Source organism: Aotus nancymaae, unplaced genomic scaffold (genome assembly GCF_030222135.1).
Source record: "Aotus nancymaae isolate 86718 unplaced genomic scaffold, 86718_ANA_hifiasm-v0.15.2.pri h1tg000029l, whole genome shotgun sequence".
Taxonomy (NCBI): Eukaryota; Metazoa; Chordata; class Mammalia; order Primates; family Aotidae; genus Aotus; species Aotus nancymaae.
Window position 1 is genome coordinate 53,759,816 of NW_026988442.1, and position 16,262 is coordinate 53,776,077.

The 16,262-nt window shown below is 37.8% G+C and overlaps 1 protein-coding gene across 11 annotated transcripts in view; it reads right to left on the minus strand.

Moving 5' to 3' along the window:
• PKP4 (plakophilin 4) overlaps nt 1–16,262 on the minus strand; it is a 229,461-nt gene that overhangs the window by 36,725 nt on the left and 176,474 nt on the right. For 7 of the 11 annotated variants that reach the window (XM_012454880.3, XM_012454883.3, XM_012454877.3 and 4 more), the window contains 4 exons: nt 13,813–14,001; nt 11,455–11,674; nt 4,654–4,786; nt 2,764–2,977 (listed from right to left, as the gene is read on the minus strand). In XM_012454880.3, the coding sequence (XP_012310303.1) occupies nt 2,764–2,977; nt 4,654–4,786; nt 11,455–11,674; nt 13,813–14,001 (756 nt within the window). The remainder of the gene's footprint in view (nt 1–2,763; nt 2,978–4,653; nt 4,787–11,454; nt 11,675–13,812; nt 14,002–16,262) is intronic. The other 4 variants (XM_064382735.1, XM_064382736.1, XM_012454879.3 and 1 more) reach the window with 1 other exon arrangement.

Sequence of the window (16,262 nt, forward strand, 5' to 3'; positions counted from 1 at the left end):
ATAGGAAGAGAAACATCAGGCAAAGCAGGAAAGCATTTGTGTATTGTAAATGATTCTGTCTCCTCTACGCCTCCCTAACAGGCGGCTGAGGGTAAATTTGTGGGCATAATCACAGTGACTGTGTTGACTTCTAGAATCAACATAGCTACATTTTTATTTTTTCTTAATTCTGTTTAGCTAGATCTAATTTTCATTTTATGAAAATTACATGTACGCATATGCAAATCACATGTACACATATGCAAAAATAATTTGTTTTTTGGTGAGATGCCTCAAAAGCATTTTAGAAAGCAGGAGTATTAATTTAGAAGTGCTAAAGCATTAATATTCAAAATACATTAAGGCAGATAGTCCATTGCATAGTTAGGATTATTTGTAAAGCATATTCTACTTTTGGTATTTTGAGTACAAGGAAATACTGATGTTGTATTTTGAACATTAATATCTTATGAGAAAATTGACTCCCCTTAAATATTGGATGCAGCATGGTTTACTCATTCCTAAGTGAACCTACAATTCTGATTTCATAGTGGAAACGGGGGGGAATGAAATTAATTTTGAAGAAATGTTGCTTAAAAATTTTAAATTAAATATCTCAAGCACGAAAAAAGGCAAAGAAAATATAAAACACACACCCAGGTATGCTAACTTTGTCACATACTAACATTTTGTCTTATGTATTTCACATTTCTCTAAAGAAACAGAGCTGGAATACAAACCCCAGTTCCATTTTCTTCCTTCCTCTTCATAGAGGTAACCCCAATCCTGAATCTATTTTTATCATTCCAATTAGAAATTTTAACTTTATTGCATGTGCATATATCCATATCAATCTACATATTTAAAAACTTTATTCAAATAGTATTACTCCGTAGTTATGGTTCTGCCAGTATTTCTGAAGCTGTCTATGTTGTTATGCATAGTCTAATGTGCTTATTTTAACTGCTGTATGTGGTTTTGCTGTGTGAGAATACTGCCACCGATGTAACTATTCTTCTGCCAATGAATTCTTAGTATTTTCCCTGAATTCTCTATTACAAGCAATGCTGTCACCAGTGTGTCCTCATGCAGAACCATTCTTTCAGCTCAATTTCAAGTATCCTTGAATCCAGCCACTGGCACTGTAACATCATTACTCACTCTTCCCTCTCTCTCACTCCCTACATCTGACCATCATGCCCAGACCATGAAGTATTTCTCTGACTGCTCCACCCCACTCTTTCTTTTCATCATTGAAATAGTTCAAGCTGTTATCATTGGACTGTTGGTCTGCTCATAGGTTTCCCAGGCTCTCCCCATTCAAATCAATCCTCTACTCTGCTGCCTGCTGGAAGAAGGCATTAAAAGGCCTAAACTGGCCATGCCATGCCCCAATGTGCCCACTGCATGTGGAACACAATTAAGTTCCTTATAAGTCTCCAAAATGGGCCGGGCACGGTGGCTCACGCCTGTAATCCCAGCACTTTGGGAGGATGAGGCGGGCAGATCACCTGAGGGCAGGAATTCGAGACCAGTCTGGCCAACATAGTAAAACCCCGTCTCTACTAAAAATATAAAAATTAGCTGGGCATGGTAATGCACGTGTGTAATCCCAGTTACTCAGGAAGCTGAGTCAGGAGAATCGCTTGAACCCAGGAGGCAGAGGTTGCAGTGAGCCGAGATCATGCCATGGCATTCCAGCCTGGGTGACAGAGCAAGACTCTGTCTCAGAAAAAAAAAGTTCCCTAAATGAAGACTGTATCTCTCTCTGGCCTTGTTTTCTTTAATTTTTTTTTTTTTTGGCAACAGAGCCTCACTTGTCACCAGGCTGGAGTGCAGTGGTATGATCATGGCTCACTGCAGCCTTACCTCCTGGGCTTAAGTGATTCTCCTACCTCAGCCTCCCAAGTAGCTGGGAGATGGCACAGGCACATGCCACCACACACAGATACTTATTTTTATTTTTTGTAGAGATGGGGTCTCCCTGTGTTGCCCAGGTTGGTCTTGGACTCCTGGTCTCAAGTGATCCTCTTGCCTCGGTCTCCCAAAGCGTTGGGATTACAGATGTGAGCTACCATGCCTGGCCCTTCAGTAAGTTTTAACACTATATCCAATGGTGTTACTGAGGTTGTAAGTGGAAAGATCTCTACCTATCCAGCCAATGCCTCCTCATCCTTTAGGCCAACTTTGGTTTCATGTCACCCAGGAAACCCATCCTCTGCGCCCAGTGCAACCTCTGCTGAGTGAGACTTGACACATTTCCCGACACTCACAAAACCACTAGTGTTCCTCATCAGTCTGTGGGTGCCTTAAGTGCAGGCACTGGGTTTTATTCATCTTTCTATCCGTGGGGCCTAGTAAAGTATGTGGGAATACCAACAGGCACTCAGACACCAGCTAAACTAAAGTGTAAGGTAGCCAATCCATTAAGTATATTTTATTTTCATAATAAAGGAGAGCCTATCTATTTAAAACAACTAGATTTACTATGAAATACATAGTAAAAAATGTCATATTCAGTCCTCCATGAATAAGACATCTGTTAGCTGATATTTACAAATTAATAAGTATAATAACTGATACTAACAGAGATGACCCTGTAGCGCTATAAATGCTTTCTGATTCATTAGTCTAAATACTACTAGCCTTCACAGTTGTGAGCACTCTATATATCTCATCATCTATTACCTGGAACCTCCAACTCTTCCACAATGCGCTATACAAGGGCACAGTCTAGAATGTTTTCAGTATTTCCTCTAGGACAAGATCACATTCTGTACCTACCTGTAACAAGCTCCCTTACTTCTGCATCAATAGATTTTCTCAACAGTCGCAACAAGGCAGGTATCCCACCAACATTCTTCATTGCTATTTTATTTTCATCTGTAGACTTGCCAAAAACGAGGTTTCGAAGGGCACCACAAGCATTCTTTTGAACTTCCAACACTCTGTGGTCCAAAAGGTCAACCAGATGCTTGATTCCCCCTAACCTACACACCTACAATGAAAAATATTAGGTACCAGACCTAAGTAACATGCAATTAATCAGTGATCAAACAGAAGTCTGTTACGGTGAGATCACAGTATGTGGATATTGCCAGATCATTTCAAAGGTTACTTTTTATTCCAAATAAGACAACAATTCTAAGGAGAGGCCAGGCCCAGTGGCTCATGCCTGTAATCCCAACACATTGGGAGGCCAAGGCGGGTGGATCACTTGAGGTTAGGAGTTTAAGACCAGCCTGGCAAACACGATGAAACCCTGTCTCTACTAAAAATACAAAAAACTTAGCTGGGCGTTGAGGTGCACGCCTGTAATCCTAGCTACTCGGAAGGCTGAGGCCCAACAATTGCTTGAATCTGGGAGGTGGAGGCTGCAGTTAGCCAAGATGGCGCCACTGCACTTCAGCCTAGACGAGAGAGCGAGATTCCATCTCAAAAAGAAAAAAAATTATAAGGACACTCTCTTAGATGTTACTCTTTTCCTGGCTTAAAAAAGAGATCTAGGTGGTTTAATGTCCATCGGCAGGTGGCACAGTCCTCCAACCCTCAGAACACACAAGAATTGTACTTTCACTCCAGCAGTGCAATGTGCAAACGCACAAACACAGCAAAGCTATATGCAGGGCTTTAGACAATATAGGAAATAATTTTTGACTTAAGTTATTTAGTTTCTAGAATTAGTTCTCTAAGCTCTCCTTAAATTTTCTTCCATTTGTCAATTCATTAGTATATTACTTGAGTATTTCTGGGCTTTATTTACTACATTCACTTTTAGGTCTGGAGCTGGTATGCTGTGTTGTATATTAAAATGATGAAAAACAGTTCGGTTTTATATAACACTGTGGGTCAGAGGAAGGCTTGAGACGTTGAAAGAATCTGTATGTAATATAGAATTACAGACAACAACCAATAACTTGCTATGTTTCTATAAATACCAAAAAAACCCTTGAAATAAAATATTCATATATGTTCAGCATTAGTGATGGTTATAATCCTCTATAACTTATTTATAGTTGGCACCAGTCTGACCAGAATCCCATAAAGTTCCCTAGTTCAATAAATACTGTAATTTTTACCTAATAGGTCTAAGTTTTCTTTCTGAGACAGAGTCTTGCTCTTTGTTGCCCAGGCTGGAGTGCAGTGGCTCAATCTCGGCTCACTGCAACCTCTGCCTCCCAGATTCAAGTGATTCTTCTGCCTCAGCCTTCCGAGTAGCTGGGATTACAGGAATGCACCACCATGTTCAACTAATTTTTTAAGTAGAGATGGAGTCTCACCATGTTGACCAGGCTGGTCTTGAACTCCTGACCTCAGATGATCCGCCCGCCTCTGCCTACCAAAGTGCTGGGATTACAGGTGTGAGCCACCATGCCCGGCCTAAAATATATTTTCTAAATGCAGGTTAAATTGATTTTTGCTTCGTGGTTTTATAAATAAGCTAATAAAGTAGACATATGACTTGAAAATGCTGAAAGCACTCCAAGAAATATGTTTATCCTAGTTTTTCCTGTTACTGAAATGTACAGTTAAGCGAAAGAGTATCCAGTATCAAAATATTCCTTTAAAAAGACTCTTGCATTACATGGGATAATTTCTTAAATACAGAAGCACGTGGCCGTTCAATGCAAAGGCACCGTTTTCCCCAGTCATCCCGGGCTCCGTGTCCTGTACCTCCATCTTCACTTTGTTGTCGCCAAAGCACAGGTGCTGCAGGTAGGCCGCTGCATTTGCCTGAACAGACGGGAACTGGTGCTGAAGCATGTGAATGACCTCAGGCAACTCAGGATCACGCCAGGCAAACTCCCTACATGAGAAAAACATGACTTCAGAAAGGAAGGCCCGTGTTGTAAAAATACACCGAACAAAAACATTTGTTATAAGGGAAAAAAAGCTCAGCTGAGACAAAAATGAGAAGTTACAAAAATCCTAAAAAATATATACCTAAATAATTTCCCCCTCATGAACATATGCAGAGGCCCAGATGCTTACGATCTTAAAGAAATCATGACGCACAGACGCACAGAAAGAGACTCAGGGGAACAAAGAAAACTCTTAATATAAAAGTAACTTTTCCACTCTAGTGTTCCTCCTCCTGATTCTAATTTTATGTCTTTCTACCTATGTAGGAAATCTGCCAGGGCAAGGCACAGGTACACATGTGCACTTAGCGAAGTGAGATGTCATGACTGAAGGGAGAGGAAGGGCTGGTGGGAACAGACAGAGCTGGTGTCAGCTTAGAAATCACAAACATTGTGGGCCTGAGGATTTTTAAGAAATAATGTTTACGGTTGCTCTTGAGTATAACAGAGAAACACAGAAAATTATAAAAAAGAAAAAAAGTTTGACCAGTAATCCTATACTCAAGATTACTGCTATTTCCTGGTTTTTCTATTTATGTGTGCAAATGTGCACCCATGTGTGGGTTTTGGAATTTTCTCCGTAACACTGGGTTATTATTAAATAGCAGTTAATATTTCATAAACCCTTATACCGTGTCAGGCACTAGTACAGGCATTTTATATATATTAATTAATGTAGTCTTACAGCAACCTTAAAGATGCGGAAGTTGAGGCAGACAGGCCATGCACCTGGCCACGTGGCTGTAAGCAGCGGAGTGGCACTCTGCCTTCAGAGTCTGCGCCCTCCGACACTACGCTTTACCAGTTTTTTGAACAATGAATATATAATCATGCTATGTATATATTCTTTTATACTTTGCTTTTTTTTCAGCTGACATCCATTTTCAGGATTTTCTAATGTCATGTGATTGGCATACCGTTGGGAATTCTTGTTAAATGTGAGTTTAGGCTTATATTACGTGAAGAGCAGATAGTTAGAAAATGGCTAACAGAACAACAAATATGCAGACTCTGATTACAGGATAAAGTTGGTTGTTTATTAAAAAATTTTATTAATACTAAGTAAACCTTTAAAATTAATGACCGAGTGATACTTCTCTTGCCTGGTTTTTGAAGCCTTAGAGTCTCTCTTGGTCTGGGAAGGCACTACGTATTAACTTGTTAGACCAATGCAAAGGGAGATGTCATCCCACACCTGTGCACATACACATACACACACACACCACACATCACACACACTCAAACAGCGAGTGAATCCTTACTGTGCAATGGTGCTCGAGATAAAAATATTGTATATGATATGATTCTATTTAAATAGGGTCTTCTATGCCAAACTAAAAAGTTTAGTCTTAACCAGTAACAGGAGTTATTCTTTATTGAGTTTACCTGTATTAGGCATTGTGCCAAGGGCGTTACACTCATTATCTCATTTACCTTTACTGTTGCCCCATGAGGTAAGCACTATTAAAATAACATTAGATACAGATAAGGAACTCAGGATTAGTAATTAGTGGTGGAGGTCAGTGAAACCCAGGTGGTCTATATGTGTGCCTACACATAAGGAATGAAGGTTTTGAAGCAGGACAGTTAGAGCATGTGACACGGTCACATTTATACAGACCATAACTCTGGCCAAGGACAGAAGGCCCTAGAATACAAAAAGATGGGTGTCATGCAGACTACCCACTATCCACACAGGAATCCACACAGCTGCTTGAAACAAAATAGACTTCTCTTTGATTTCTGTCTTTTCCTCATCTTCCCTCATGGAATCCATCAAGTTCTGTTGACTATCTACGAAATATTTAATATACACCAAATCCATCCATTTTCTCCATTTTGCCCAGAAGAGTCTAACAGTTTCCTATATGTTCTCTCTGCTTCTAATATTATCCCGCCCCCCACTCCCGCTAACCTGCATCCCCAATCCATTCTTTATACAGCAGCCAGATGATCTAAAAACTGAAATCAGGTATGAGATGGATTTTCTGGCTTGGGGAACAGGCTGGATGATGACATCATGAACAGACATTAAGAATATAGCAAATGCCGGCGGGGCGCGGTGGCTCAAGCCTGTAATCCCAGCACTTTGGGAGGCCAAGGCGGGTGGATCACGAGGTCAAGAGATCGAGACCATCCTGGTCAACATGGTGAAACCCTGTCTCTACTAAAAATACAAAAAATTAGCTGGGCATAGTGGCGCGTGCCTGTAATCCCAGCTACTCAGGAGGCTGAGGCAGGAGAATTGCCTGAACCCAGGAGGCGGAGGTTGCGGTGAGCCGAGATGGCGCCATTGCACTCCAGCCTGGGTAACAAGAGCGAAACTCCGTCTCAAAAAAAAAAAAAAAAAAAAAAAAAAAAAAAAAAAAAAAGAATATAGCAAATGCCAAGGGAGGCAGGATAACAGCAGAAAAAGCACAGAATATGGAGTTAGATTGCCTGGGTTTAAGTCTTGGGTCCTTTAATTTCTGTGTGATTTTGAAAATCAATTAACTGATTGGAGCTTCACTTTCCTAAGTTGTAAAACAGGATCAATGAAACTATTATTTCAGTCTTCACTGGTTGGTTGTGATGATTAAATGTGATAATGAATACTAAAATATTTTACATATTTTTACATCTGATACAGATGTTTTATTAATATTCATCATTCCTAAAAAAAATGAGCCATTCTGAATAGTTGAATTCCTGGTAACAAATAGTTTTCCCCTTATGTATTGAAGCTATGTCAATTGTTTCTCATGAGAATCTGTCTAAAGCCTATTATGTAAATCTCTGTTGTAATTAACAGAGTGCAAAGAGTGTGATTTACTCTTTCTTTGATGACTCACAATCATTACAAATATACATTTTTGTCCTCTTTAAATGGGACACTGAAGGTCAAGATTTCCTGACATCCCTGGGCACCATGAGGGCCAGACAGCCCTGAGGGTGGGCTCCTGCCAGAGCTGGGCAATTAGGTTTGCTTGGCTTCAACTCCATCCTTGATGTAAATTCAGGAGAAATCTACCCTGGAAAAATTGCCATCAATTTGTAGGCTGGCTAGATGGCATCAATGCCTGCCAGGATTTGCTTCAGTACAACCTAAGCCCAGACTTCTGTTTCCAACCATGATAGAGTAACTCATACTGGATTTTGCCCTCCCACCATAAACAACTATAAAAGTAACTGTAGCTAAATGTAGGAGAAAACTGTTTTTAGGCCCTCGACAACAGGCAACACAAGAAAATAATCCTTGAGAGGAGGGAAACATCAATGAGTTCCGTGCTTACCTGGCTTTCTGCCTGGGGTCACTTTCTGGACCATGACACAGGAAGTGGAGGCCAAGAAGTATGTGTGGGATTTAATGAGCTGAGGTGGGGAGAGAGTGGAATTTAGGGGTGCCAAAGTGGTTAGAATGTGCAAGGCAGAGTGCTGGAGACAAGGGAGCTAAGCAGAGGTGATTCTATAGGTTTGCGTGTGAACTATCCACAAGTCCTTAGTTGTACCCTGGGCTGTAGGGCACATGCACAGGTCTGGTGGAGAGTGGCTGCTGCATGACTGAACAGGTAGCAGGTGATGTTGACTTTCAGCCTAGTCAGAGAGCAGACCTCACTGAGCACCTCGGGAATTTAGTCAAGTTTTAGGATTAAGGAGCATGTTCTAAGGCTTAAAAGAAAAAAAAAAAAAAGAAATATGAACTAGACCTAACAATGAACAAAACTAATCTTGATGGGATTGAAAGGATCTGCCAGTAATTTAGTTCTCTTCCACAACAAAACTCAGCACCCTAACAGGAGACAACCTAATCCAGATTCCCTATATTGTATCACCTACAACAGCCAGTATATAATTTAAAATGACCAAACTTGAGAAGAAACAGAAACATATGACTTATAAATATGCAAAAAAAAAAAAAAAGCAACCAATAGAAAAAGACCCAGAGAGACCCCAGATGTTGAAATTATCAGAGGAAAAATTAAAATAGTTATGATAAATGTGTTCAAAGACTTAAAGAAAAAGATGTATAAAAGGAGTGAATAAATCGAGAATCTCATAGGGACATGGAACATATAAGGAGGAACCAAATTCGAGTATTGGAAATAACACAAATTTGCATGGGCTTCACAATAGATTGTAATCTATAGGACAAAGAACACTAAATTTGAAGGCATCAATAAAAAATTTGATTATAATATAATCGAATATAACACTATATTATAAGAATATAAGGAAAAAAGATTTGAAAAATGAAGACAGCTTCAGTAATCTGTGAAATAATAAACTGATCCTGTGTGTTTAATTGGAGTCCCAGAAGGAAAGAAAAGAGTTTGGAGCCAAAAAAAAAAAAAAAAAAAAAAAACTTAAAGAATTAATGGCTGACAATTTCCCAATTTTGACAAAAACAACAACCTACATTACAAGATTCTCAGTGAACCCCAAGCAAGTTAAATGCAAAGAAAATTATACTTAGGTTCATCAGAATAAAACAGCTGAAAGCTGGAGAAAAATCTGAAAAGCAGCCAGAGAAGTCACATTATATAATGAGAAGAATGATACACATGATACCTGCCTTATCAACAGAAACAATGGAGGTCTGAAGACAATGAATGATACCTTTTAAAATACTAAAAGAAAAAAATATACACCTGTAAATCCTGAATTGTATATCTACCAAAAAATATCCTTTAAAAAAAAAGTGAAATATTTTCAGATTAACTAAAGCTGACAGAATTTGTTACAAGCAGACATGCAACACAAGAAAGGCTAAAGAAGTCCTTTAGGTCAAAGGGAAATGAGTTGAGATGGGAACGTGAATATACAGGAAGTCTTTTATGTTACTCCTTTCAGAAGCATCATTGGTATTATTAATAAATTTGGTTTCCAAGTAGATAACTATAAAAAAACCTCATAGATTTCCTTTTATAACTTCTTCAGTCTTATAGAGTTTTTCAGGCTAACTATAATGTAGCATTAATGATAAAGGCTTACCAGTGAATAAAAACTCAAGTTGCTATTTTCAAAACTAAAAATAGTTGTCATGAGCTTTTAATTTTGGTTTAAATATCCAAACTTCAAAGTCACCTGAATTCCAGTTTCAGCTGGAATAAATGCACCTACCAATATAAGGTAATCATTTATTCACCTTACAAAAAGCATTATCAGTAAAGTTTCACATAATCAAAGCTAGCCATAACAGCTTTGATTATGCATTAGACTATGAAATTATCATACTATGAATAGCTGAGGTATATTACCATACATGAAATTCTTGTTTATAGCAAATCAACTCATATTAGAGGTCAAAAGTGAAGTCTTCAGGGACACATATTAAACTCAAAGCTCTCATCACACTTCACTGCCTTTCTAAGTAGCTATTATTTTCTCTTCAGGTCCAGCCAAGGGATGGTCTCAATTACCTACAATTCAAAACCCTTTTGGGAATTTCTGCATCTATTTGGGTGCCTTAGTTTTTTGTCATTTTGAGGATTTGAAAAAACAAAATCAGTAAGAGTATCTCTGACAAGCTGTAGGTGTTATTAGACAAGTTATTTCTGAAACTTCTTAAAATGACAAAAAGGTGGCAAACCAGGAATAGCAGAACCAAATGCATTTATAAAGCTTAAAGATTAGGAATAAAAGTGAATAAGTGAAGTGATTTTAGTGAAGCAGTGGACTTCCCATTTAACTCTGAAGTATCTTTAGTCATTTTGTTTTAATGACCAAAACCTCACTCATCATTTTAATTCACATAAAACAAGTTGGTAGGTTGCTAAAAATGAATTGATAATTATAACAATTTTCTAGTGAAGCAACTATTTGTGGGCGAAGAGTGAATGAAATCTTGCATGCACACCTTAAAATAACACTAAAGCTGCTTAAAATTTAGCAACAATTTCACCCTTTCAGAAATAAAAATTCTCTTTTAGTTTCAAAATATCTTTATTTCCTGAATATTTCAAATGGCTTTAAGGACAAGGTCAGTTTTTCAAAATCAATCACGTATTAATGACTCATACTTAACTTAATAAAAAATGCTGTTTACAGGGCCAAATAAAATCAGAAGGAGAAAATGTCTATGATTTGCCAAATACTTTTTGCTTATTAGATAGAATTTCTTACAAAGACTATCTTCTCCTAAATGTCAGAAAGTGTTTTCAAAGGACCTAGTTAATTAAAAGCATTATATATTGTTGACAACTATGATTCAAAATGTATATGGCATTGGTCTTTCTGCAGTTTGTAATAATCATATCCATTTTTTGAAGTTGTTATCCAAGAAGTTGGTCAGCATAAGGGCAAAGCGAAAAGTGATCCTTCAAAGCCTTGTTTAATTCTAAGAGGCTATTTCAGGTAGTTGTCTTGATAAAGTATTTCAGTGATGACTGCTGCAGATATTCCCAAGGATCTGTGCATTTTCTAACTTATTATGAAAGGATGGAAAGAAGGAATCTATCTTTAAAATGAAATTAACCTCAATGACCCACATAGCTGGAATACAACTGGAAGTATTAATAGATATGGAATTAATGATAATACAATAGACTTAGCAACTTAAAAATACGTCAAAATGGAAGAAATGGCTGACTCGTGCAATACTGTAGCCTTCTAGAAATTCCTAACTGGTACTTGCCTAGGGTCCTTCTGAATGCTGTCTATTGATGGGGATCTTGTGGTGCCATCGTCAGCTGGCACTGCGTGCTGAAGCCTATTGTAATTGCACTCTTGCACTCGATATTGTATAGGCCTGTAGGGCTCCGCGTAGGTAGCTGTTGTGTTCAGAGCATAATTATTTCTTTGGTATGTAAGGGTACTTCGTTGGCTGGACGTCCTTTGTAGATTTCCAATACCTACTAGAAAGTCAACATTTTGAAAAAGATTAGTATGTTCTCCATGAGATAACACTTTAATAAAAGGTAAAACATTTTTAATTTTAAGGACTATAGTTTTTGGCAATTATATAAATTGCTTACTTTTAGATTTTAAAATTCTACCTTATTAGTGCTAAAAAGGGTACTTAACTTTTTAATGTATATCAATATTTTAATTTTATTAGCAAGAAAGAGCAAAAGTGAAACTACAACTCTGCTTATATAATAGGTCTAATATGTTCATTAAGGTTCAGTAATAAAATTGAGAGAAATTCAAGAATCTTAGTGATAAATGATAAAATAGCAAAATTTCTTAATTTCATTCTAGTGGTTAAAAACAAGGTATTTACTCAAATTTGTAAGTAACTAAAACCATCAAAATTTTAACACTTAGTGTACGCAGGTTACTTATTTTGTTCTTACAGGAGTCCGCCCTTATCTTTTGGCTTTGCTTTCCGTGGTTTCAGTTACCCATGGTCAACTGTTATCCAAAAATATCAAATGGAAAATTCCAGAAATAAGTAATTCATAAGTTTTAAATTGCATGCCATTCTGTGTAATATGATGAAATCTTGTGCCATTCGGCTGTGATCCCACTGGGATGTGAATAATCTCTTTGTCCATTGTACCCATGCTATAGATGCTACTAGCATGTTAGACATTTAGCAGCTGTCTTGACTATTAGATCAACTATTTTAGCACTGCAGCAATCCTTGTTTTATTTAATTGTTCTATTTCATTACTTGTTATTGTTGTTAATCTCTTACTGTTCCTGATTTATAAATTAAACTTTATCACATGAATGAATGTATAGGAAAGTACATAGTATATACAGGATTCAGGACTATCTGCCATTTCAGGCATCCACTGATAGTCTTGGAACATATTCCCCATAGATAGAGACTACCATACATTTTGTTTCTAGACCTGTGGATTGTAGTAACACTGGAAAATCTACTTCACAAGAGAGAAAAAAGACTTATATATCAAATTATTCTACAGCTACTCCCCTAAATTATTATATAATGCTATTGTAAAGATACTGTACACTGTATTTAACATGACTTTCCTAATTATTGCAGTGGGTATCTCTCCAGTAACTGTATACATATTTTCCTGCAATTAAAAACATAATAAATATCTATTTCTTAGTCCTATTAAAGGAATTCCTCAATTTACAGACATAAGAAAAAGTGAAATATTTCTTTATTAACATCTATTACAAATTGGTACATTTTATTCAATGATAAATCCCTCAGTGGATCAAACTGTCAATTTCCTGTAAAGAACCAATTCAAATACAGTCTTCCCAATCTGGCGTTCTGGTAGGTATGTCTCCTAGAGTTGTGCCTTTGAGGGGTTATTATTGCTACCTAGGGTTCATTTGTAAGCATGTTAATAAATCTGTGATATTTCTTAAAAGAAAAGAAAAAGCAGTCTTGAGACTGCATGAGCCAGCCCTGCAGCACGACCTGGCAGCTCACAGCACCATGGGCTACAGCTTCCGCTCTACCAGCCTTGATGGTGTGGCATAAACATGAGGACTGGCAGTACAAGGGTGTGATGCTCCAGCTCCCTGCTTTTATAAAATGTCGCTATTGAATCCTGTCTTGGTTTGAGTCCATTGCAAGGGGTATCTATTTCACATTCTACATTTATCTATTCAGAGAACATCCAACATTTAAAAGGAGTAATGCCAAATATACTTGGGCTTCATGCTTGCTAAACCAAAGATAGCCAAGTAACTCATGTATGGATTTTCTCCAAAAACTTGTTCGGCAAAAAATTACAAAGAAATATTCCAACAGTGCTTTCCTTTTGATATTGAATATGCAGCTAACCTGAGTAGAGTCAGATTTACAGTTTTACAAACTTATTCCTGAACTAACAGTATAATCACTATGTTCATTGATTAGATTGTACTAAGGTAAAAATATATCACCTGTAAATAGGTACTAAATGAACCTGTTTTATTGCTTATTGATCTGCTGTCACAGCTGCTTATCTGACAACCAAATGGGCAACATGATTTCCTTCTAACAGGGAACCCAACCTCAATAAAATGCTTCTACTATGGAGCCTGTGAATTCGGGAAATCAGTAAACAGAGCTGACGCCCACCTGAGCCTGTGCGATACAACGCCGTCTGCGATCCTTGGAGCTCCACAGTTCCGTGGTTTGGGCTGCGGTACACTGGGCTGTAATAGGTCCTCCCCTCATATATAGGAGTAATGTGCAAGTCAGGAGACACAGCGGAACGAAGGTCTTGCCCAAGCTGACTGTGCTGACTAGCATAGGAACTCCGTAAGCCTAGAGGCACGAAAATTACATCATTAAGAACCGAGATAATCACATTGAGGTTAAAAACATAAACTCTAATGAAAATCCTAACCCCTTAAACCTAGCATTTTGAAAGGCAGAGGTGGGAGAATGGCTTGAGCTCAGGAATTTGAGAGCACTCTGGGCAACAGAGTGAGACCCCATCTCTATAAAAAATAATTTCAAAAAATTAGTTGGGTGTGGTGGTGCATGTCTGTGATCCCAGCTACTTGGGAGGCTGAGGCCGGAAGATTGCTTGAACCCAGAATGTCGAGGCTGCAGTGAACAAAGATCATGCCGCTGCACTCCAGCCTGGGTGACCAGGTAAGACCTTGTCTCAAAATAAATAAATAAATACATATATATATAGATACATACTAAAGAAAATCCTAACCAATAGGACTAAGTGTTAAGTCTAAACACTAAAACTAGTAAGTTATACCAAAGAGAAATGCCACAAGTGAAAAGGACTTCATATATATTTTTTAAATGAAACTTTCTCTTGTCAGCAAGATAAAAGTAGGTCTTCTAAGAAAATTAAAAAATTAATTGATTTGATATGCTGAGATTCATCCTCCAATAAGCTACTTTATGATGGTGACCAAACAGAGAATGACCTATTATTTTATCATTTCACTTTAAAAGTCTTATACAAGCAGTGGTTCATGCTGCTCTCTTCCTGCCCTGCAGACCTACCAGTCTCATTTAGTGGACAATCAGCTTCTCTCTGGGCACAAGGCCCACCATCTCATACCTCTTTAAATCCCAACATCTAAGAGAATGCCTACATAATGTACTTGGTAAAGGCTGATCTTTAAAAGCTGTTTTGGGCCAGGGGTGGTGGCTCATGCCTGTAATTCCAGCACTTTGGGAGGCCAAGGTGGGCAGATCACCTGAGGTTGGGAGTTTGAGACATGGAGAAATGCTGTTTCTCCTAAAAATACAAAATTAGCCGGGCATGGTGGCACATGCCTGTAATCCCAGCTACTTGGGAGGCTGAGGTAGGAGATTCGCTTGAACCTGGGAGATGGAGGTTGCGGTGAGCCAAGATTGCACCACTGTACTCCAGCCTGGGCAACAAGAGTGAAACTCAGTATCAAAGAAAAAAAAAAAAAAAAGAAAAAAAGGAAAAAAAGCTGTTTTGAAAAGTTTATTAACTCACATATAATTTTTACAGAAAAACACTAGAAATTTTATGCTGTAAGTTTTGTATTATCAGTGAACTAATAATGTTAAGTACTATAAAATACTATTTTCCTATTTATCATTGTTTCTTTTTTTTTTTAAAAATCAAACCCAAAAACTGTTGTTTTTATAAGAACTCACATACCAGATTCTTGTTTACCTTCTTTCTAGTATAAAGAAAAAATACAAAGTTAGTAGTACATGAACATTAAATCATTTTAAATATTTTGATTCAAACTGCTAATAACTAATGTTTACACATGGGACTCATGATAAAAATGTATACTGCAAACCCAAATATTTCATTTTCTTAAAAAGATGGAATGAGTATTTTCTATATTATGATGCTCAGAAGTTTGTGATTTGCATCATTGGTAAGTAAAGTCTGTCACTGTAGAAATATCAACTAAGGGGTACATCCCAAATATAAGAGAAAGCACAAACATAGCTGAAGCTAGTCAGCATATATTTGCTTTAAAAAAATGGCAAATCATTAACAAACTAAGTAATTACAAAAAGATAAGACTGGCCTGGCATGGTGGCTCACGCCAGTAATCCAAGCACTTTGAGAGGTTGAGGAGGGTGGATCACAAGGTCAGGAGTTCAAGACCAGCTTGGCCGACATGGTGAAATCCTGTCTCTACTAAAAATACAAAAATTAGCTGTGTGTGATAGCAGGTGCCTGTAATCCCAGCTACTTGGGAGGCTGAGGCAGAGAATCGCTTGAACCTGGGAGGCAGAGGTTGCAGTGAGCCAAGATCATGCCGCTGAACTCCAGCATGAACAACAGGGACTCCATCTCAAAAAAAAAAAAAAAAAAGATTGTTCCCATCCTGTGAGCTCAGTTAATCAAATCACAAGTAAAAGCAAATGGGCCTGAATATGAGCGCCAATTATATGTTGCTTAGTGAGGAGTGGCAAGAAAGTTAATGTATGCATAAAGCTTCTAAAGTGAGTGATTATTACCTCCTCTGGACAGCAATGTGACATGGAAAGAAACTAAATGAATCAACGTGGGTTTTAGCTACTGGCTCCCCTCTTGCTATAACAAAGACCACAGGTTTATG